Raw genomic sequence first — 16,872 nt, forward strand, 5'->3', positions numbered from 1 at the left:
CACAATTGAAAGTGTAAATGGATTGCAGGGATGTGGATGGTGTAAGTAGAGCCACTATATTTGACCAATTTGTGTTGACCTACTTTTCTTCTTCTTCATACTGTTAATGTTGAACAAGTATTTCCACAAACAGCAAAATCTTGAAAAATCGTTAGTTTTTCAGATCAAAAACTTTCTAAAAACACAATTTTATCAAAACAAAATGACTAATTTGGATCAAAATCTCATGAAATTTTTTAAGAACTTCAAGAAAACAAAAAATTTCAATCTTTTCAAAACTCGATGAAACTTGATAATTTTTTAGGTTTATGATTGAAATGTAACTACGAACACGTTTAATGAAGGAATAAACACTAAAAACAGATCAAAATGACCTAATTTAGTAAAAATCTCAAGAATTCATAAGTAATCTCAAAAACACTGTGAAATTTTTTTCCAATAAAATCTCAAACAATTGATCTTCAAATCGAAATATTTTAATGGATTAAGCATAAAAATCATTCACAAACATCAAACATACAACAAATTCGTGAAAAATACATCAAACCTCAAGAATTCGACGATCTTCAATAAAACCCACCAGAATTCGAATTTCTTCAAAAAATCTTCAAAAATTCGACGAAATCTTGCACAACTCTTATGTTTAAGCTCTGATACCAATTTTGTTAATCTCAGTTTCAATCAGGTAATAATTAATTAAGCAATAAGAACAACAACAAAGATCAAATCATCATGTATACTGATTAATCTCTCATTCTACGATTATTTCTCTCTTTACAATCTCACTCTAAGATATATCAATGAATGAACTATATACAAAGTATACATATACATTTGACTAAACTAGAAGTCAAACTAACAGTTATACACAATGTTGACTTTAAGCTTTGATCCTTCCATCTTCAATAATATTCTTCATAATTGATGGTTTCCAATATAATAATATTAGAGCTAACACAACTCCACATATTCGAGAAAGAGATCGCCGAAAAAACACAAAAGGAGTTGTTGGAGATGGAGATCGTCAGAAAATGGACCTATAAGATGAAGGGGTAAAACTTTGTGGTCGATGGTGGTAGCAAGAAGGGGTGGGCTGACGAGAAGAGGAAGAGGGAGGCAAGGTCTGATGATACGAACGATGGATATGTATTTTAATTATATATGTATAGTGTTAAATATAAGAAGTATAATTTTGAAAAAAAAATAAAAAAATTATGAAAAGACATTTTTAGCCATGGCTTGATAGAATACCAGTTAGGGCCTGTTTACTTGTGGCTTAATGAGCTTATCGGATAAATGGGCTTATTCGCACAGCCATTTTAGGCTGTTTACTTCGGGCTTATTCGTCCAGACATGGGCTTATTCGCACAGCAGGGTACCATGACTTGTCCACATTAAGCCAACAAAAAGACCTGCCTACCCTTGTAATAGAAAACCCACGCCTCTCTTTTCTCCTCCAATAGTCGCTCCTTCTCCTCCAAAACCCTAATCGGCCGATTTTGCTGCTTGATATTGCTTCTGATTTTGCTGCTTGTTATCCAATCTTCTCTTCTCCAAAGGTAACTCTTCTCCTTATCTATAGATTATGCTCGTTGATGCTTGATTCGCATCTGAATATGATCGATTTATCTGTTGCTTTTGCTGCTCGTTGATGCTCGATTCGCATCTGAATATGATCGATCTAATCTGTTGATTTTGCTGCTCGTTGTTGCTCGGTTTGTTTAGTTTGATTTATGTATGCAACTTGTTTAGTTTGATTTGTGGATTAGGAATTGACAAGAGACTACTGCTACTACTACACTTCCTAACAGAACTCTGAAAAGGTGAATTGAATAAATGAGGTTTTCGTTTTTCCTTTTCTTTAGTACAGTGGTATCAACACAAGGAGGAATCACCTTATTAGTTTGGAATCAGAGTCTTGATGGTGCATAAAGAACTAAACAGTATACTAAACAGCCCATAGTTAATACTCAGGGGTAAATTGGTCATTTCTGTTATTCAGACTGTTGATTCAGATAGAAAAGTAAACAGCAACCCAAATTTATCCAGAGAGCCAAATTTATCCAGACAGACAAATTTATTCATACAGGACTTAATAAAAAAATTTGGTAAACAACCCCTTAGTGGAGTTATAAAATATCCAATGAAATCATGCTACTATGTTATGTAATTATTTTGATTAAGACCAATCTAAAATTTTCAATAACAATAATGTTTAAAGAAAATTAAAAGGGAAAGTATGGCGGCTAGAGTAGAGTGTGATGTCAAGTAGTGGGTACGATTGAGCCCCATAAACACGGTGGATCGGATCGGATCGGATCGGATCGGGTCGGCATGATTAATAGCCAGAAGAGGTGCTACCCTGCGCCCACATTCCCCTGGTCAGTGTATACAGCTTGGCAGGCAGGCCTCATGATTCACGAGTGATGTTAGCAATTAACGGAGCGCCAATAGCAATTTTCATCACATCTTCGATTTTGTTCTCAAATCTTGTTGTACATCTTTCTTGATCACCAAACCGTACTCTAACTACTAGAGAGAGAGAGCGAGAGCTTGGTTCTTTCCCAAAACGAAGGTGGTTTGGATGCCGTGAACAAATGGGTGCAGCTGGGTCGAAACTTGAGAAAGCTTTGGGAGACCAGTTTCCAGAAGGCGAGCGATACTTCGGTCTCGAAAATTTTGGCAATACATGTTACTGTAACAGTGTCTTGCAGGTATTCGCTCATTGTTGTTTGGAATATCTCGATTATTATTAGTTTTGATCTCATGTTTGATTATTCATATAAATGGAAAAAGAAATCGATTTAGTTATTGATTTTGTTGCTTTAAAACTCTTTATTTGGGGTTTTCTTGAATGGGTGATTTGGGTTACTTGAATCGATTTGTTCGTACTTATGTCTAAAGTGGGGGAAATAATTTCAGTTTGGTTGATGTTTGTTTTAATACATTCATCATGAGGGTTTGTTCATTGTAAAATGTAGATGGGGGATAATATGGTTGCTTTCAAGATTAGGTGGAATGTGCGATGGGTGTTTAGGAACTAATCTGGTATTGAGATAAGGGACTTTCCAAGGGCTTTATGTCATTAGCTGCCATAAATGTTGAGTGTAGCATGCCGAGACTTTGGTGTGCATCACCTTTTGTCAGTTTAGATAAACCTGAGGACCTACAATGGACATTGACACAGATAAGGTTTCTTCTCTAAGAAAAGAAGATTCTACCTACACTCTAGATAAGTCCAAAATCTAACTTTGCCCTTGATATAACAAAGAAACTCTACATAAATGATTTCATTCCTTTTTTAGCATATGTGGATTCTTTTTCCTAGTTTTGAATATAATTGATCAAGTTGAAAATTACTATTGTGACGCCAAAGGGCCAAACCAAACAGAGAAAGGTCCGCCTACATCCTACCCACCAAGACCCTACTTTCGAATTAGGATATACCGAGTATGTTTTGTTTGGTTATCCACAAAAGAAATAACTAGAGGCTTTCTTGTACCACCAGTCGAGCTATATCTCTCCCATCATTCTTTGGCCCCACCAACACCATCTGACCCTACCTTCACCACAACTTTTATGCCCGACAGACGACAGTCACCATCCAGCCCTTAGACTTGCCACCGCTACCTTTAGCCTCACCACTACCTCTCTCACTCAACCTCATTGCAGAGACGCAAATGGCACATTTACATTTGTACCCGATATAGTTCAATTATTTTTCAATGTATGATATGAACTGGAAAATTTGTTTCGCAAGCTTTAAACACAGGATTAAAAGCTCAATGAAGTTTTCATGTCTTTTGGAGTTCAAGGATGAAATTAGATGCCAGAAGAAATTGCATTGGTTTGTTATTCTGATAATAACACACATATACATTGTATATATAGGTGTTCATATGTTTGATATAAAAGAATAAAACCTTACTTTTTGAAACTGAAGGAGCAAATTTTTCCTTAGTATAGGTAGACCATAACAATTGATGGTCCTTCAACAATTGGTTCAAACATATACAACCAATAAAGATCAAGCTTTGATGTTGTTTGTTTTATAAGAGGTGCTGATATCTGAAAGCGGAATCAATTAGACTGTTTGTTTCTAAATTGATAAATTGATAAAATGTCTGAATGTGTATAACTCTCTAATTTACCCCTTAGGATATTATAATGTTGCATTTATATAAAGAAATTCCACTTTACTCATAAATATGTAAAATAAATATCAAGAACTATAACACTCATTTTCAAACAACAAAATTTTCATCATTACCCATCTATTTCAACTTTTTTCAACAATTTTACCTGTTTATTCATCATTATAACGCAAATTACATCAAAATTATAAAACTCGGACTTCATTTTTTAACCAAAATAAATCATAGTCGGTTTTTAACACATTATTATTTTTTTAAAATTAAGTAAATCAACTTACCCAAATATAATAGTTAAGATCTTGTTTAATGTCATAAAAGTCAAATAATAAAAATATATTTATCTTCCGTAAACTGTAAAATGTAAACATAAAAATAAAAATATATTTTCTTTTTTTTTTCTTCAAAATTTTGGCGTGTCCATTTAAAATCAAAATGAGGTGGTTACATGTGTTTCTATAGAAATATGAACGTGGTGGATGTTCCATTAAACAAGGATCATGCCTTGATCCTTTTAAAGGACAGGGTAAGAGGTAGGATGAGAGGTGGGGTAGCCTCTTGTTCAATAAGAGGATGGTAAGAGGTTTTAACCTCTTATCACACACAGGAAAAAAACAACCTCAAAGCAGTAACCTCTTATCCAGTGAGACATAAATGATGATTAAGAGGTAATTTCAAAAAAACAAACACCACCTTAGAGTCATTGTTATCTTGCTATGCATGCATCTTCTTATGCTGAAAATGAAACCAAATCAGACTTAGCCTGTATATCCCACCCGGGGGTGGGATTTATGGAGGGTAGGATGTGCACAGACCTGATATCTACCCCAAGAAGTAGAGCGACAGTTTCCGAGGATACCCCCGGCTTGTGCAAAGTGTGCAAGAAAAAAAGTTTGTCCAATAAAAGCAAACAACACTGCATCTTGCTTTTGTGGTGTTGCTTTTACCTGGTCTTTTATGCTGCTATTTTTGATTTCTTTTGTCTGTTTATCTATGTGCTGATGTGCTATGCAATTAATTGCAACGTACGTGCTACATACTCATTCTAGGCATTGCTCTTGCCGGGGTCTGATGTGCTCTTTGAAATTGTCTCTGATTTTCTGTCCATTGTATATTCTCGTCATATAAATTGGAGTAATGGTTGCGTACAGGAGAGCTGAATGCACTAGAACTATCTACTGGATGTAGAACTCCTTGGTAAGATAGGTATAATATTTTCTGGATTTGATGTTGTAACTGAAGGGGTTTGAAATGCAATAACTGGTGCAAGGGTTATTGATAACCTTATATGACGATGATCTATGTGTAACATCTAGATTTTGGCACATTTATTATTCAAATCCATAACATTACATGAAAGATTCAATTAATAGATGCACCTTAGATTTCGTTTTTGTTTTCGATACTGCTGTTCAAAACCCAACTTTGATTCTAAAGTTCTCTTACATGGTTTTGTCTTTTATCACAGGCTCTTTATTTCTGTGTTCCATTTCGTGAGCAGTTGTTAGAATATTATTCAAACAACAAAAGCTTAGCTGATGCAGAAGAAAATCTATTAACATGCCTGGCTGACCTGTTTACACAGGTATAAATTTTTCCTAGATAATGCTAAATCTTCTTTCTATTTGTTTTCACTTCAGTTTATTTGTAGTGAATGGATAGGGAAATCTTTTATTTATTTATTGTAATTTAGTAGGCTTTTTAACTAATAGGCAAATGCACACACCCTTGAAATGTCTCTCATCAGATGTGAACCTCCACCCTATGGGTTGGAGGGAACGATTGCAAACCCTTGTTACTGAACAAGCTAGAGCTTGTGTTAATGTAGTGTTTTAACTTATGCCCCCCTCAGTTGCAGGAATTATCAAATTTTACGACTTGGTGACAAGTGAAGTTGCTTTGCTACTATTATTCATTACCTTATATGTTTAGTCGAAGAGTTTGGTTTTAATTTTGAACTATGACTAGATCTCTTGCTCAAGGAAGCAGGGCCGGTCCTGAGGTTTTCGGTGCCCTGGGCGTAATCAGTAAATAGTGCCCCCCGATAAATAGAACACTAATTTTTTTCTGGTTCTGTAACAATGTTAAAAATAAGGTTATCGAGCAAGAAATCCGTACACCATGTGCATTTCACTAGGGATAACATAAAAACCTTTGTTCAATGACTTCGAGTTCTTAAAATTCATGTAAATGCAAAGTAGCAACCATGTTGCTAACATGAATAATTTGAATATTCATTGCTTGTAGAGTAGATTGGTATTGATGTGCTCAAGTAGTGACTCTCTTAAAACCATTTCTCAAATAAGATTTAAAAAGGCCATTTGGTAGCAAATTCATATCATTTGTTAAAAGATATGTGTGTAGCAATTACAACAACAAAACATAATTTACCAATTATTAGTATTAAACATATTTAACAAAATCTAAGGTTTGAGTTTTTCTAAACAAAAACCGTTACAAAATATTAAATATTAATTGTTGGATCTGATATTTATTTTATTTTAGACAATTTCTTATGTTAGACTATAAAGTCGGGGTAAAAAAATGAGTTTTAATTAAGGGGAATCTGGAAGGAAAATAATAAAATCTAATAGGGGACAAAAATTCATAAAATCATTAACAGTCGAATGGTATGGTTGTTTATGATATATGTTATAGGTCTTGCTCTAAGCATCCTTCCTTTAGTTATTTTTATGTAGTAACAGCACCTACCAAGGCCCAATCCCTATTTGACTCCCCTTGCGCTTGTGCTGCAGACGGCCCAGGGCCGCCTAGCATTAGGGCCGACCCTGCAAGGAAGTTATGCACAAGTATCTTAATCTCTTGAATTTTCAATGTCATTGCTCTCTTCATGTCTAGAACTACTTTTAAAGCATACATCTTGGACGGATATGGTTTTACCCATGTAACTTTTTCTGTGAGGGTGTTATTCCCTTCAAATATGAGAGATATTCGGCCTTTTTTAATCATTGGTGTAGGTTTTTTTGGTTTTGTTTCTCGAGATAGGGGGTGGGGGGAGGGGTCATTGGAGCTTCATCCATTATGAATAGATCCATTCAGTTGAGAGGAAGGAAGCTTAGTCTCAAGGTGCTTCTTTATATGTACTACTACTAACTATTTGAGAAGATCCTTGCATGAAGGATCAATCATACAAATTACAATTTGTAGGAAAATATGATATATATTAGCTTACTGCTGTAGTTTAGGTAGTTTTGTGTAGCACTTAACTGAACACTAGTTAAGAATAGCATCTAGCAACTACTTTGTTAAATATGCTTTGGCTTTATGATTGGGGGCATATTCTTAATCACTAAACTACTGACAAGGTATTGAAACATGGATCTTCATATGGTTCTAATAATTAAGAATGCTTATGAGGGGTACATCAGAGTGTTAGTCAGTCTCTATCCGTGAGAGTAAAAATATGTCCATGAAATATTTTGAAGTGATTAAAGATATGGCTGCTAAATTATTTACATATCTGAATTGCAGTGATGTAAACTAATGGGCATCAAGCCCCCATCATTTTTTGTCAATCAGCAGATGATGACTTGAGTACAAAAAGCAGAAATGCAACGTGATGAAATGTGCTGAATACATGTTATTTGTAAATCTGTCAAACGAAGGATGAAGCACATCCAAATGGGTAGATAGAGAAGTATTTAGCGAAACACTAGGATCTACTTGGCATCACATCCATAGGCATTCAGCTAAGGGTGAGCCTTTCACACAATGAAAAAACACTCTTGAGCTTCTATTATTCTACCATCCAAAATTAATCATGAGCATTACAACCTATATATGTATGTTACATGTACGTGTGTGTAGTGATGCAAGACTAACAATAAATATATATGTTTACCTTAACAATAAAACTATTACTTATCCTATGATGAAGAATAAATACTAGCAGCAATCCTTATAATAATTACTAAATTATCCTATAGTAAATTAGAATTTAGTAATCATCCTAACTATTTGTCCTAGTCTTGCAATCCTCGTCCTAATCCTTCTATTTTTCACTACAATAAAACCCAAGCAAACCAAATGCACTCGGTGAATTTTAAACGGAGTAGGATTTGAGGAGGGTATGATGTACACAGACCTTACTTCTACCTCGAGGAGTAGATAGGTTGTTTTCATGAAAGACCCTAGATTTGTAAAAAGGTAAAATCATGGAAGTTTAATATAAAGGAAAGAGCTAAGTAATATAAAAGGAGGAGATGAAGTTTCGAACAATTGAAGAAAAAGTAACAGGGACCAATAATACAGTACGCAAGGACATTAAACTTTTCCGTTTCATTACAATCTATAGCTTGTTCCTTTCTTTCCTTAGTCTCATCGGCAACTATAGCTTCCTTTGTATTTTCTTCAGTAATCATCCGATGTGGACATCAAACTTCATCTCCTCCTTTTATATTACTTAGCTCTTCCCTTTCTATTAAACTTCCATGACTAATTTTCCAAAATTTTACCTTTTTACAAATCTAGGGTCTTTCATGAAAAAAAATCAAAAGACTGAATGGAATTGGACTAGAAAAAAGATATTTCTTTTTCTTTCTTTCTCTATATAGAGAGAGAGTTCTTGTCATGATTCGTAAACTAATGCAACGTCTAATTGGATTTCGTAATTGAAAAHGTTAGGTTGAAATATCTATTGATATTGCTAAACGAAATATTTTATTCAAGGATTAAGTTATTACTCAAGGAAGAATAATTTGAATTATTAAAAGATAAGATGAATTCAAAAGCACTTTTTTATAAATATAGCAGACAGAATTCCAGTGTCTAATAGGTTTTTCAGCTTCTAGCATGGACTCTATGCTTGCATGGGGTTTGGTAGGAAGCAAGATCCTTTTCTTTCCACAACTAAAGCAATAAGAATTATCCCCCATCTTTGTTATGCTTACCATGAAACCAATCCATCCAGGATCTTCCAAATAACCTATGTGCTATGTTCATGTGCACAATATCACAAGAGACATCAATCATATTTTCACCAGAATGGAACATATTAATGTGTAAATGTGATCCGTGTGTTATCTAGCCATGGAATCGTATAAGGATGCCTAATTAGTTGAGGTTTCGGCTTTGATCTTTTCACGGGTAACTTAGACACAATCTATCTCACATTTTCTTATCAGTAACCAACCTACAGACTTTGCTTTACGTCAAGCATACGATTGAATGTTGGAAGAAGGCATAGGATCACATTCTTGAAGAAGCCGAGCAATAAGAATATCAAATTTTATGTTTTTGACCTTTTTAGAAATTGCAGAAATCCCCCTGAAGTTACAGAGAAGTCCTTGAATTTTAAAGAAGTGCATGACATCCCAAGCTTTCTGGGAAGTACAGAGAAGTCCTGCATTTCTTGAAAAACACAGGAAAGAAGTTCAAGGAACGTGGCTAAAAACATTACCGAGTTACTTTAAAACTGAATAGATGGCCCTGCCTCATAAGATTCCCTGTATTTCTCGAAAAAAAAGGAGAGAGACACAGATTTTATGACCAAAAGGGCCTTTGTCCTAGCGGTATGTGAGTCCTTGGCCTTCTAGGAGGTCAAGGGTTCAAACCTCACCAAAGGTGAGGAGGGTGTGTGAGTTTATTTGTTCTATTTGCCGTATATAAATATTATATACTTCAAAAAAAAAAAAAAAAGAAGTCCCAGAATTTCTGGTAAAAATGATTAGAACTTGGAGCACTTGCAGAAAGCTCCCCTAAATTTCAGAAATTTGCACAACACTTTCCTGAAATTTAGGAAATTGCAGAAAGCCACTCAATTATGTCAAGAATTTCCAAAGAGAACCCAACAAATAAACTACTGAGATAGAAGCTTCTTGAGATCCTTGATGACTTTGGTTTACGTATTGGTTTGATTTTGGTTAGAAGGTTCGAAGTTGATTGTTTGTAGCAGCTTCAAGTTCTCTTTTCAGGCTCAGATGCCAAACTAATGCACGAGAGACTTTAAGGAGCAGTATAATTTGGAAAACAATGAATGAACTAGGTTATCATGTTAACATCTAAAACTAGGATCTTCTGAGCATCAAGTCAAAGATTACCAAAGGCATCTCATATTCTCATATCAGGATGATTCTTTTAGACAAGTAAATAAAAAAGGCAACTAGTTTTATTCGTTCATACAATAATCAATCTTGTAGAATAAAAGTTTACAACCTACATATATAAGACTAATGGTAAATATAAACGTTTATCTTTAAAAGAAAACGTTTGCTAATCCTAACCATGATGATAATGAATGATAAAGATGCATAGTATTAGTTACCATAATATTTAGGAAATGATGCTATAAATTATCCAAATAGTAATTAGAAAGCGATAATTACCTTAAATGTAATTACAATATTGTTAAGATGATAATTTTAACAATAACTAGATTAAAACTGAATAAAGATCATGGGAAACCTACCATTTGCCCTAATTTTGCAATCATCATCAGGTATCTATCTTGTTTGTTCAAACCATATAAACAATACGTTGTTGTTGTCTACAATTGTCCCTGAAGTCTTCCCCTGTGCTACTGCTAACTCCGAATGGATATTGCCTCCGAGCTAAATGACTTTTTTGTTGATAATAATACTGTAAATTATATCTTAGTTTGTGCTACCCCTCAAACATAGATTGATTAATGGATGTTGTACTTTGTAGATAAGTTCGCAAAAGAAGAAAACTGGGGTCATTGCTCCAAAACGCTTTGTACAGAGATTGAAGAAGCAGAATGAGATTTTTCGCAGCTATATGCACCAGGTATGTATTTTGTATTGCTATGTTCATGTCAATATGCCAATTAGATTATCTAGAAACATTATTTTGTGGGTAAACCTTGTGAAGTTAATCATGATAGCAATCAGAGTTTAAAAACATGGGTATTGGGTGTTAAAAAATTAATATAATCCAATAATTAGTGTCAAAGGTTGGGGGTCTTTGTCCACTTGTTTTTTCACATGCACTTTGTTCACTATAGGATGTTGTTATAGCTTCTATTTTATGTCTTCGTCGTCCATTTATGTACCTTATAATTTTTTCTTGTTTTCTCTCAATAATACCATATCTTTTTCTGGGCCCTTGACCTTACCTTGTATTAGAGTTCAGGCTTAGAGAAGTAATCCTAGCCTTCATCCTGCCACAGACAGCAATCTGTGCTGTCCTGCCGCCGCCATAGGAACAGCATAGGTAAGCCAAATCTGGAGTTGACATGACTTTCTGCATTATACTGCCACTGTGGAGTATATCACCATGTGCGGCCTACTTCTGCTACTCATCTGGTTGTTAGTTGAGGCCGTGGTTCTTCCAGGCTAAGTTACCACTGCTGGTTTGCAGTTCTAGTGGGCTGCTTGCTGCCTGCTGCCTGTTGATCGTGAAACCCAAGACAAATTTCATGGATCACTTGGCCACATGGAAGATGCAGTGGAGCATGGCCACTCTTTATTGAGTGGGTGCCAAGGGTCAGAAAAGAGTCCCTTCAAGCATATTTGATGCATGTTAGGCATGGTCCCTAGCTCCTATTGCTACTCAGTCTTCATATTAGAGGAAGTATGTTTCTGATATCAGCGAAGGAGGATGTTAGTTATTCGTGTTGGGAACTCTATTCAAGCACATTTGGATCTTGGTGGAGCTTGTGATGGTCAACGAGATATAAGATGCAACTAGTGGGGGTGAGTCAGTTTATTCCTACTTTTGGTACTAGACATTTGGATGCCATGTTAAAGATCTTGAGGTATCTTAAGGGTTATCCAGGAGTCTAGGATGCGGCATTGCTTCATTTGCTTGTATTGATCAGGGCACATTTGTAATGCTGGTTGTTCATAGATCTCATGATTGTGTATTGCCTGAATATTACCAACTACGATTAGCTACATATACTGTCCATATAGGTGTAAAGATGTTAGGTTAAGGTTATGATATTGAAATGATCCTTTATATTCTATAGTTTTGCGCTTCACTTTTTCCAAAGAGGGTTGCAAAAAAGAACACCTTACTGCTTCTGCAGCTGAATTGCTGAAGCTAGGATATATGCTTTGGGTAGGCTAGCAAAGCTTTATAAAAGATCATGTAATAGTTGTTGCAAACTATGAAGATTCACCATGCAATTTGGAATTCCCTAATCATTTTACAGGATGTTAATGAATGATATATTACCACTTTGCCATGATACCATTCTAACCTCTCGGAATAAAACTTCCCTTCCACTTCTATTTGGTTTCTGTGCTCATTCTATTTTCTTGTAGGTCATTATGGTTGCTGCATGTAAATGTGTAATAGTAATTCACACTGTGTTGTGCCATTTCTTTATCAATCTGACTGTGCTGTTCTGCCTAGGATGCCCATGAATTTTTGAATTATCTGTTAAACGAACTTGTTGACATACTGGAGAAGGAGTCGCATGCTGCAAAGAGTGATCCAGAATCTTCTTCATCTTCTGAGCAAATTGCTAATGGACTAAAGAGTGCTCACACCAATGGTCATATGAGAGAGCCTCTTGTCACCTGGGTGCATAAGAATTTCCAGGTAATCATGCTGCATATGCAATTGCTATATTGCTTCTTGTCATACCTAACCCATGCAACACTATCAATGTATTTTGCATGCTTGTGGCTTAATGCAACAATGTTAGGCTGTTCAATTGCTGATCTCTCTATTGGAGCCTAATTGCAATTATGTAACCTTTCTTCTGAAGGGCATACCCTGCAAAGAAGTGTACAAGTTTTGTTAATTGGACATTCAATGCATAGATCTATATATTCTTGATGAGTTATCGGGGTTGTATTGGCAATTGTTCGGTCTCATTGTCTTCAATGGCTCATTTTTCAGGGTATACTTACAAATGAAACTAGGTGCTTACGTTGCGAGACGGTAACAGCAAGAGATGAAACGTTTCTTGACTTGAGCCTCGATATTGAGCAAAATAGCTCAATTACTAGCTGTTTGAAGAACTTCAGTTCCACCGAGACTTTGAATGCTGAGGACAAATTCTTTTGTGATAAGTGTTGCAGGTATGTTGTCACCTTCTGTTGTTTTCTTGGTGTTGACTTCCGATACTTTCCTATTTTGTGATGACTTCTGACTTTTGATGTTATCCAAACACTAGTCTGCATTTTGTAAAGTTAGAATTCCTTATCACCGCCGGCTAACTTTTCATAAATGTCCTCCGGTGTAGACAATCTTCTGCCATAGCTACTGAGAAAATGTATGTTGTCTTGGAGGCGTTTTTCTTAAAAGCCTGCTTCAAAAGATCGAGTCAAGACTGGATACTTTTGATAACGGTTTTTGCTTTGAGTTCAGGTCCTGCAAACTTACCATAGAAGAGTCGTGTGTGCTTTGTAACTTGGACTTTCAAAGTGATGAATCTTAAACCTGAGTTACATATCTGTGTGGGAATTCTTGACTGATTACACCGAGACACACATAGAGTTTGTTTTTTGTGTCGTTAGATTCTGTAGAACACATTCTTTGATCCCTGTTGAGAGCAAATTAGAAGGATACAAGTTAATGTAGTGCTCGGTGAGGTAGCATTTAGCATGTAAGAGCATAGAAGAAATGATAGAATTGGAGGATGTTTAGTTCCTAATGCAAGAATATATTTTCTTATCTTTGTTTCAAACGGTTGAATAGAAAGATGGGATATTAGTAAATATTTTGTCTTTTAGTGTTCCATGTCTTGATTTTACCCAATTCTGTACTTTGTATATTGTGTCTCTCTCATTAGTAACATATTCTTCTTGGTCTCTTCACTTGGTAAAGACCCTAGCCGTACCAAATTGCCACAGCAGTCTCTACTGCTGGTGCCACCAATGTCATAAAGCAACAGTTTGCCTCTTTTCTTGATCTTCTGAAGTTCCTAACCAAAACCGTCAACTGTTCATGCTAGTGAGAAGTTAAAACCACATTCCAGTCTGTTCTTAAGTTGATGCTGAGGGTTGATTTAAGTGACCTCTTTTCATTTTCTACTGGTCATGGGGATGTACCAACATATCGATGTCGTTTTGTAACTTGCCGGCGGCTTATGACTTGCTTCTTTGTCCTTGTGACTTTGTTGTATTGATTCATATTCGTCGTCTTCCTCGTCGTTAGCTGTGCTGCTCCTATCTTCTATTTTGAACTGTCTCAATGATCAACAGAGACTGGCGAGTTAAATCAGATTCCAACCCTAGTTAATCATTTAACTTCTTCTGTTGCTATTACTGTCCCTGTTGGCATAAATTTCCATGTAAATCATGAAATGCTAGCCGCGTTCTACACTGGACCTCACAATCTATTACAGGTTCTATTCGGTTTTTTGGCTTTTTGTTTGACTTAACCAGTTGTGGCCTTTCTTTCGGTATCTTTCTGTGAGATGCACAGATCCATACACTTGGAGTCGTAGCTGTTGTTCTCTAACCACTATAAAAGGTCATTAGCCAACAGTTGGTCTGGATCATCCAATACCAACAACGCCATAATGTTAAACCAAACGGAACTTTAGGGTATTCTTGGCCCATGCATGGATGGATAACCATTCCAAGTCCCCAAGGGTCCTAAACCTTTACATTGCTAATCGATGAATGTTGAACGATCCAGATGCCTCTTCATATCTAAACTCTTAAGACCCTCATCCAGTCATCCTCGATTACAAGATGAGTAGACCTGGTGTTCATTCACATGCGAATTAATAAAGTCTATACACACATACATACCTTGTTCCTCTTCACAATACTTGATAGGAGTCTTAATCCCAGATACCCCTCCGGGATAAGTGTATGTACCCCAAAGCCGCCACACTCGTAAAGATGAATCAACCCAACAAGTTCATAATAAAAGTGTTCTATAATCTCAGCATCTTCAGTATCATCAGCCTAAAGACCACGATTTTTTTCTTATTAACGTGGATATCCAACCTGCTATGCGAGCCGACTAATCCCAGGGCGACCATGATTTTTTACTGTACTGATGAGTTGGATCCTTATTGTGCTGGCGAGTTGGCTTCCTGATATCTTTCCTGGAATTATCAGGACTGTCATGGATAAGCTTGTGTGACGACGATCTGATATAGATTTTCCTGTATTCTCTTCATCTTTTGAGCTGGACTGATCCTTCACTGTCTTTATTGTTGTGATATTTGGTACTTTTTTGTGTATTTGGATTCCTCTGCTTGATTTGGGTTCGGGAGCTTGACCTTTTTTTAGAAGGATGGTGAAGTAAAAGAAAGTAGTTGTGAGAGAGGACAATGTTTGCGAAAGGGCTTAGAAGGGAATGGTTGCAATCTCACAGTTGGACTGGTCCAATAGTTAGTTTGTAAGAGACCATATTATGACTAATCCCTTTGTAGAGCTAGAATAGATGTTATTCTCCAATTGTTTTGTTGCTTTACCCCCTCTATCATGTGAGGCTAAGATTTGCTACAATTTCCATCCATGAAAAAGCAGTCCCCTTATCGACTACTTCCAGAAGTATTTGTGCTCAGTGTTGTTGAGCAATATTTATGTCTTGCTGCAGAAAATGAACCTTAAAGTTTATAGCCACAAGTTAGAGCTTTTAATTGCATCAAAATGCAATGCACTTTGGTCTCATTTCTAACTTGGGCAAAGTAATTTCTTTTTGGTATCTCAGTGTGATATCTCAAACATTTAGACCAAAGTATGTTACACAAAATAAGAATCATATGCCAAAGGACTTTGCACTTTCAGATGTAAACCAGATCTCTAAATGTATGAGATGTCACATGAAGTTTTTGAAAGTGCGTTAGACAAAATACGAATTTTCATGCAATATGCACTTTAAGAATTGATGAATGATTGGAGTTTTAAGAATGTTGGGCATGAAGTAAATTAATCTATGTTGTACTAATGAAGCTTGCAGGAAGCCCAAAAAAGAATGAAGATTAAGAAGCCACCTCAAATTTTAGTCATCCATCTAAAAAGGTTCAAGTACATTGAGCAGCTTGGACGGTATAAGAAGCTATCTTATCGTGTAGTCTTCCCACTCGAGCTCAAACTCAGCAATACAGTAGAAGATGCAGACGCAGAGTATTCTCTGTTTGGGGTCGTAGTGCACGTTGGAAGCGGGCCCAACCACGGGCACTACGTTAGCCTGGTGAAAAGCCATAATCATTGGTTGTTTTTTGATGACGAAAATGTAGAAATGATTGATGAATCAGCCGTGCAAACGTTCTTCGGATCAGCACAAGAGTATTCAAGCAACACAGATCATGGGTATATCTTGTTTTATGAGAGAGTTGACACAGGAAATAATAATACCAGCTGAATTGAAAGATGGTAAAATTTGCAATTTTGAAGTGATTCCAGTTACATTTTGTGATTGTTGTTTGATTATTAGCATGGGGACTGGTTCTGTTTTTGTAATCTATGAGATGATACTGATATCATATGATGATCAAATGTGAATCATGTACAGCAATGGCGGAAATTAACTTCATCTCTCTTCTTGTAGCAATTGATTTGATGGGGAAAAGGCCAATAGAAAGTTGAATACTGCTTTTGTTGTAGCTTTATTTTTCTGTTTATTAGTTATGATCAAAGCTTGGATTGGTGGTGTTTGAATATATCTATCTATATATATATATAGAGAGAGAGAGAGAGGAGTAGCAAGAGAGTTGGGTTCTAACAAGAACATGGTCAAAATAAAAGAATACGAGAACAGTCAAATTACATGTGTTTTTACACTGTAATCACATGTGGACGTGACTTTTGTTGCGACCTAGGCTGCG

General features: G+C 35.9%; 1 protein-coding gene across 1 annotated transcript; it reads left to right on the forward strand.

Moving 5' to 3' along the window:
- Positions 1–2,390: 2,390 nt before the first annotated feature.
- Positions 2,391–16,654, forward strand: LOC112502595 (ubiquitin carboxyl-terminal hydrolase 4). Its single transcript, XM_025106545.1, has 6 exons — positions 2,391–2,714; positions 5,620–5,736; positions 10,818–10,916; positions 12,489–12,677; positions 12,981–13,162; positions 15,998–16,654. Exons 1-6 carry the CDS (start codon positions 2,598–2,600, stop codon positions 16,407–16,409), a joined length of 1,116 nt encoding a protein of 371 aa, XP_024962313.1. The 5' UTR covers positions 2,391–2,597; the 3' UTR covers positions 16,410–16,654.
- Positions 16,655–16,872: the final 218 nt, after the last annotated feature.

This window comes from Cynara cardunculus, unplaced genomic scaffold, assembly GCF_001531365.2.
Source record: "Cynara cardunculus var. scolymus isolate 2C unplaced genomic scaffold, CcrdV1 Un_Scaffold_1627, whole genome shotgun sequence".
Taxonomy (NCBI): Eukaryota; Viridiplantae; Streptophyta; class Magnoliopsida; order Asterales; family Asteraceae; genus Cynara; species Cynara cardunculus.

Coding starts and splice junctions, on each gene's coding strand:
- LOC112502595 (XM_025106545.1), top strand. CDS start 2,598: ATGGGTGCAGCTGGGTCGAAACTTGAGAAAGCTTTGGGAGACCAGTTT. Junction 2,715..5,619: donor ACTGTAACAGTGTCTTGCAG/GTATTCGCTCAT, acceptor CTTTTATCACAG/GCTCTTTATTTCTGTGTTCC. Junction 12,678..12,980: donor GGGTGCATAAGAATTTCCAG/GTAATCATGCTG, acceptor CTCATTTTTCAG/GGTATACTTACAAATGAAAC.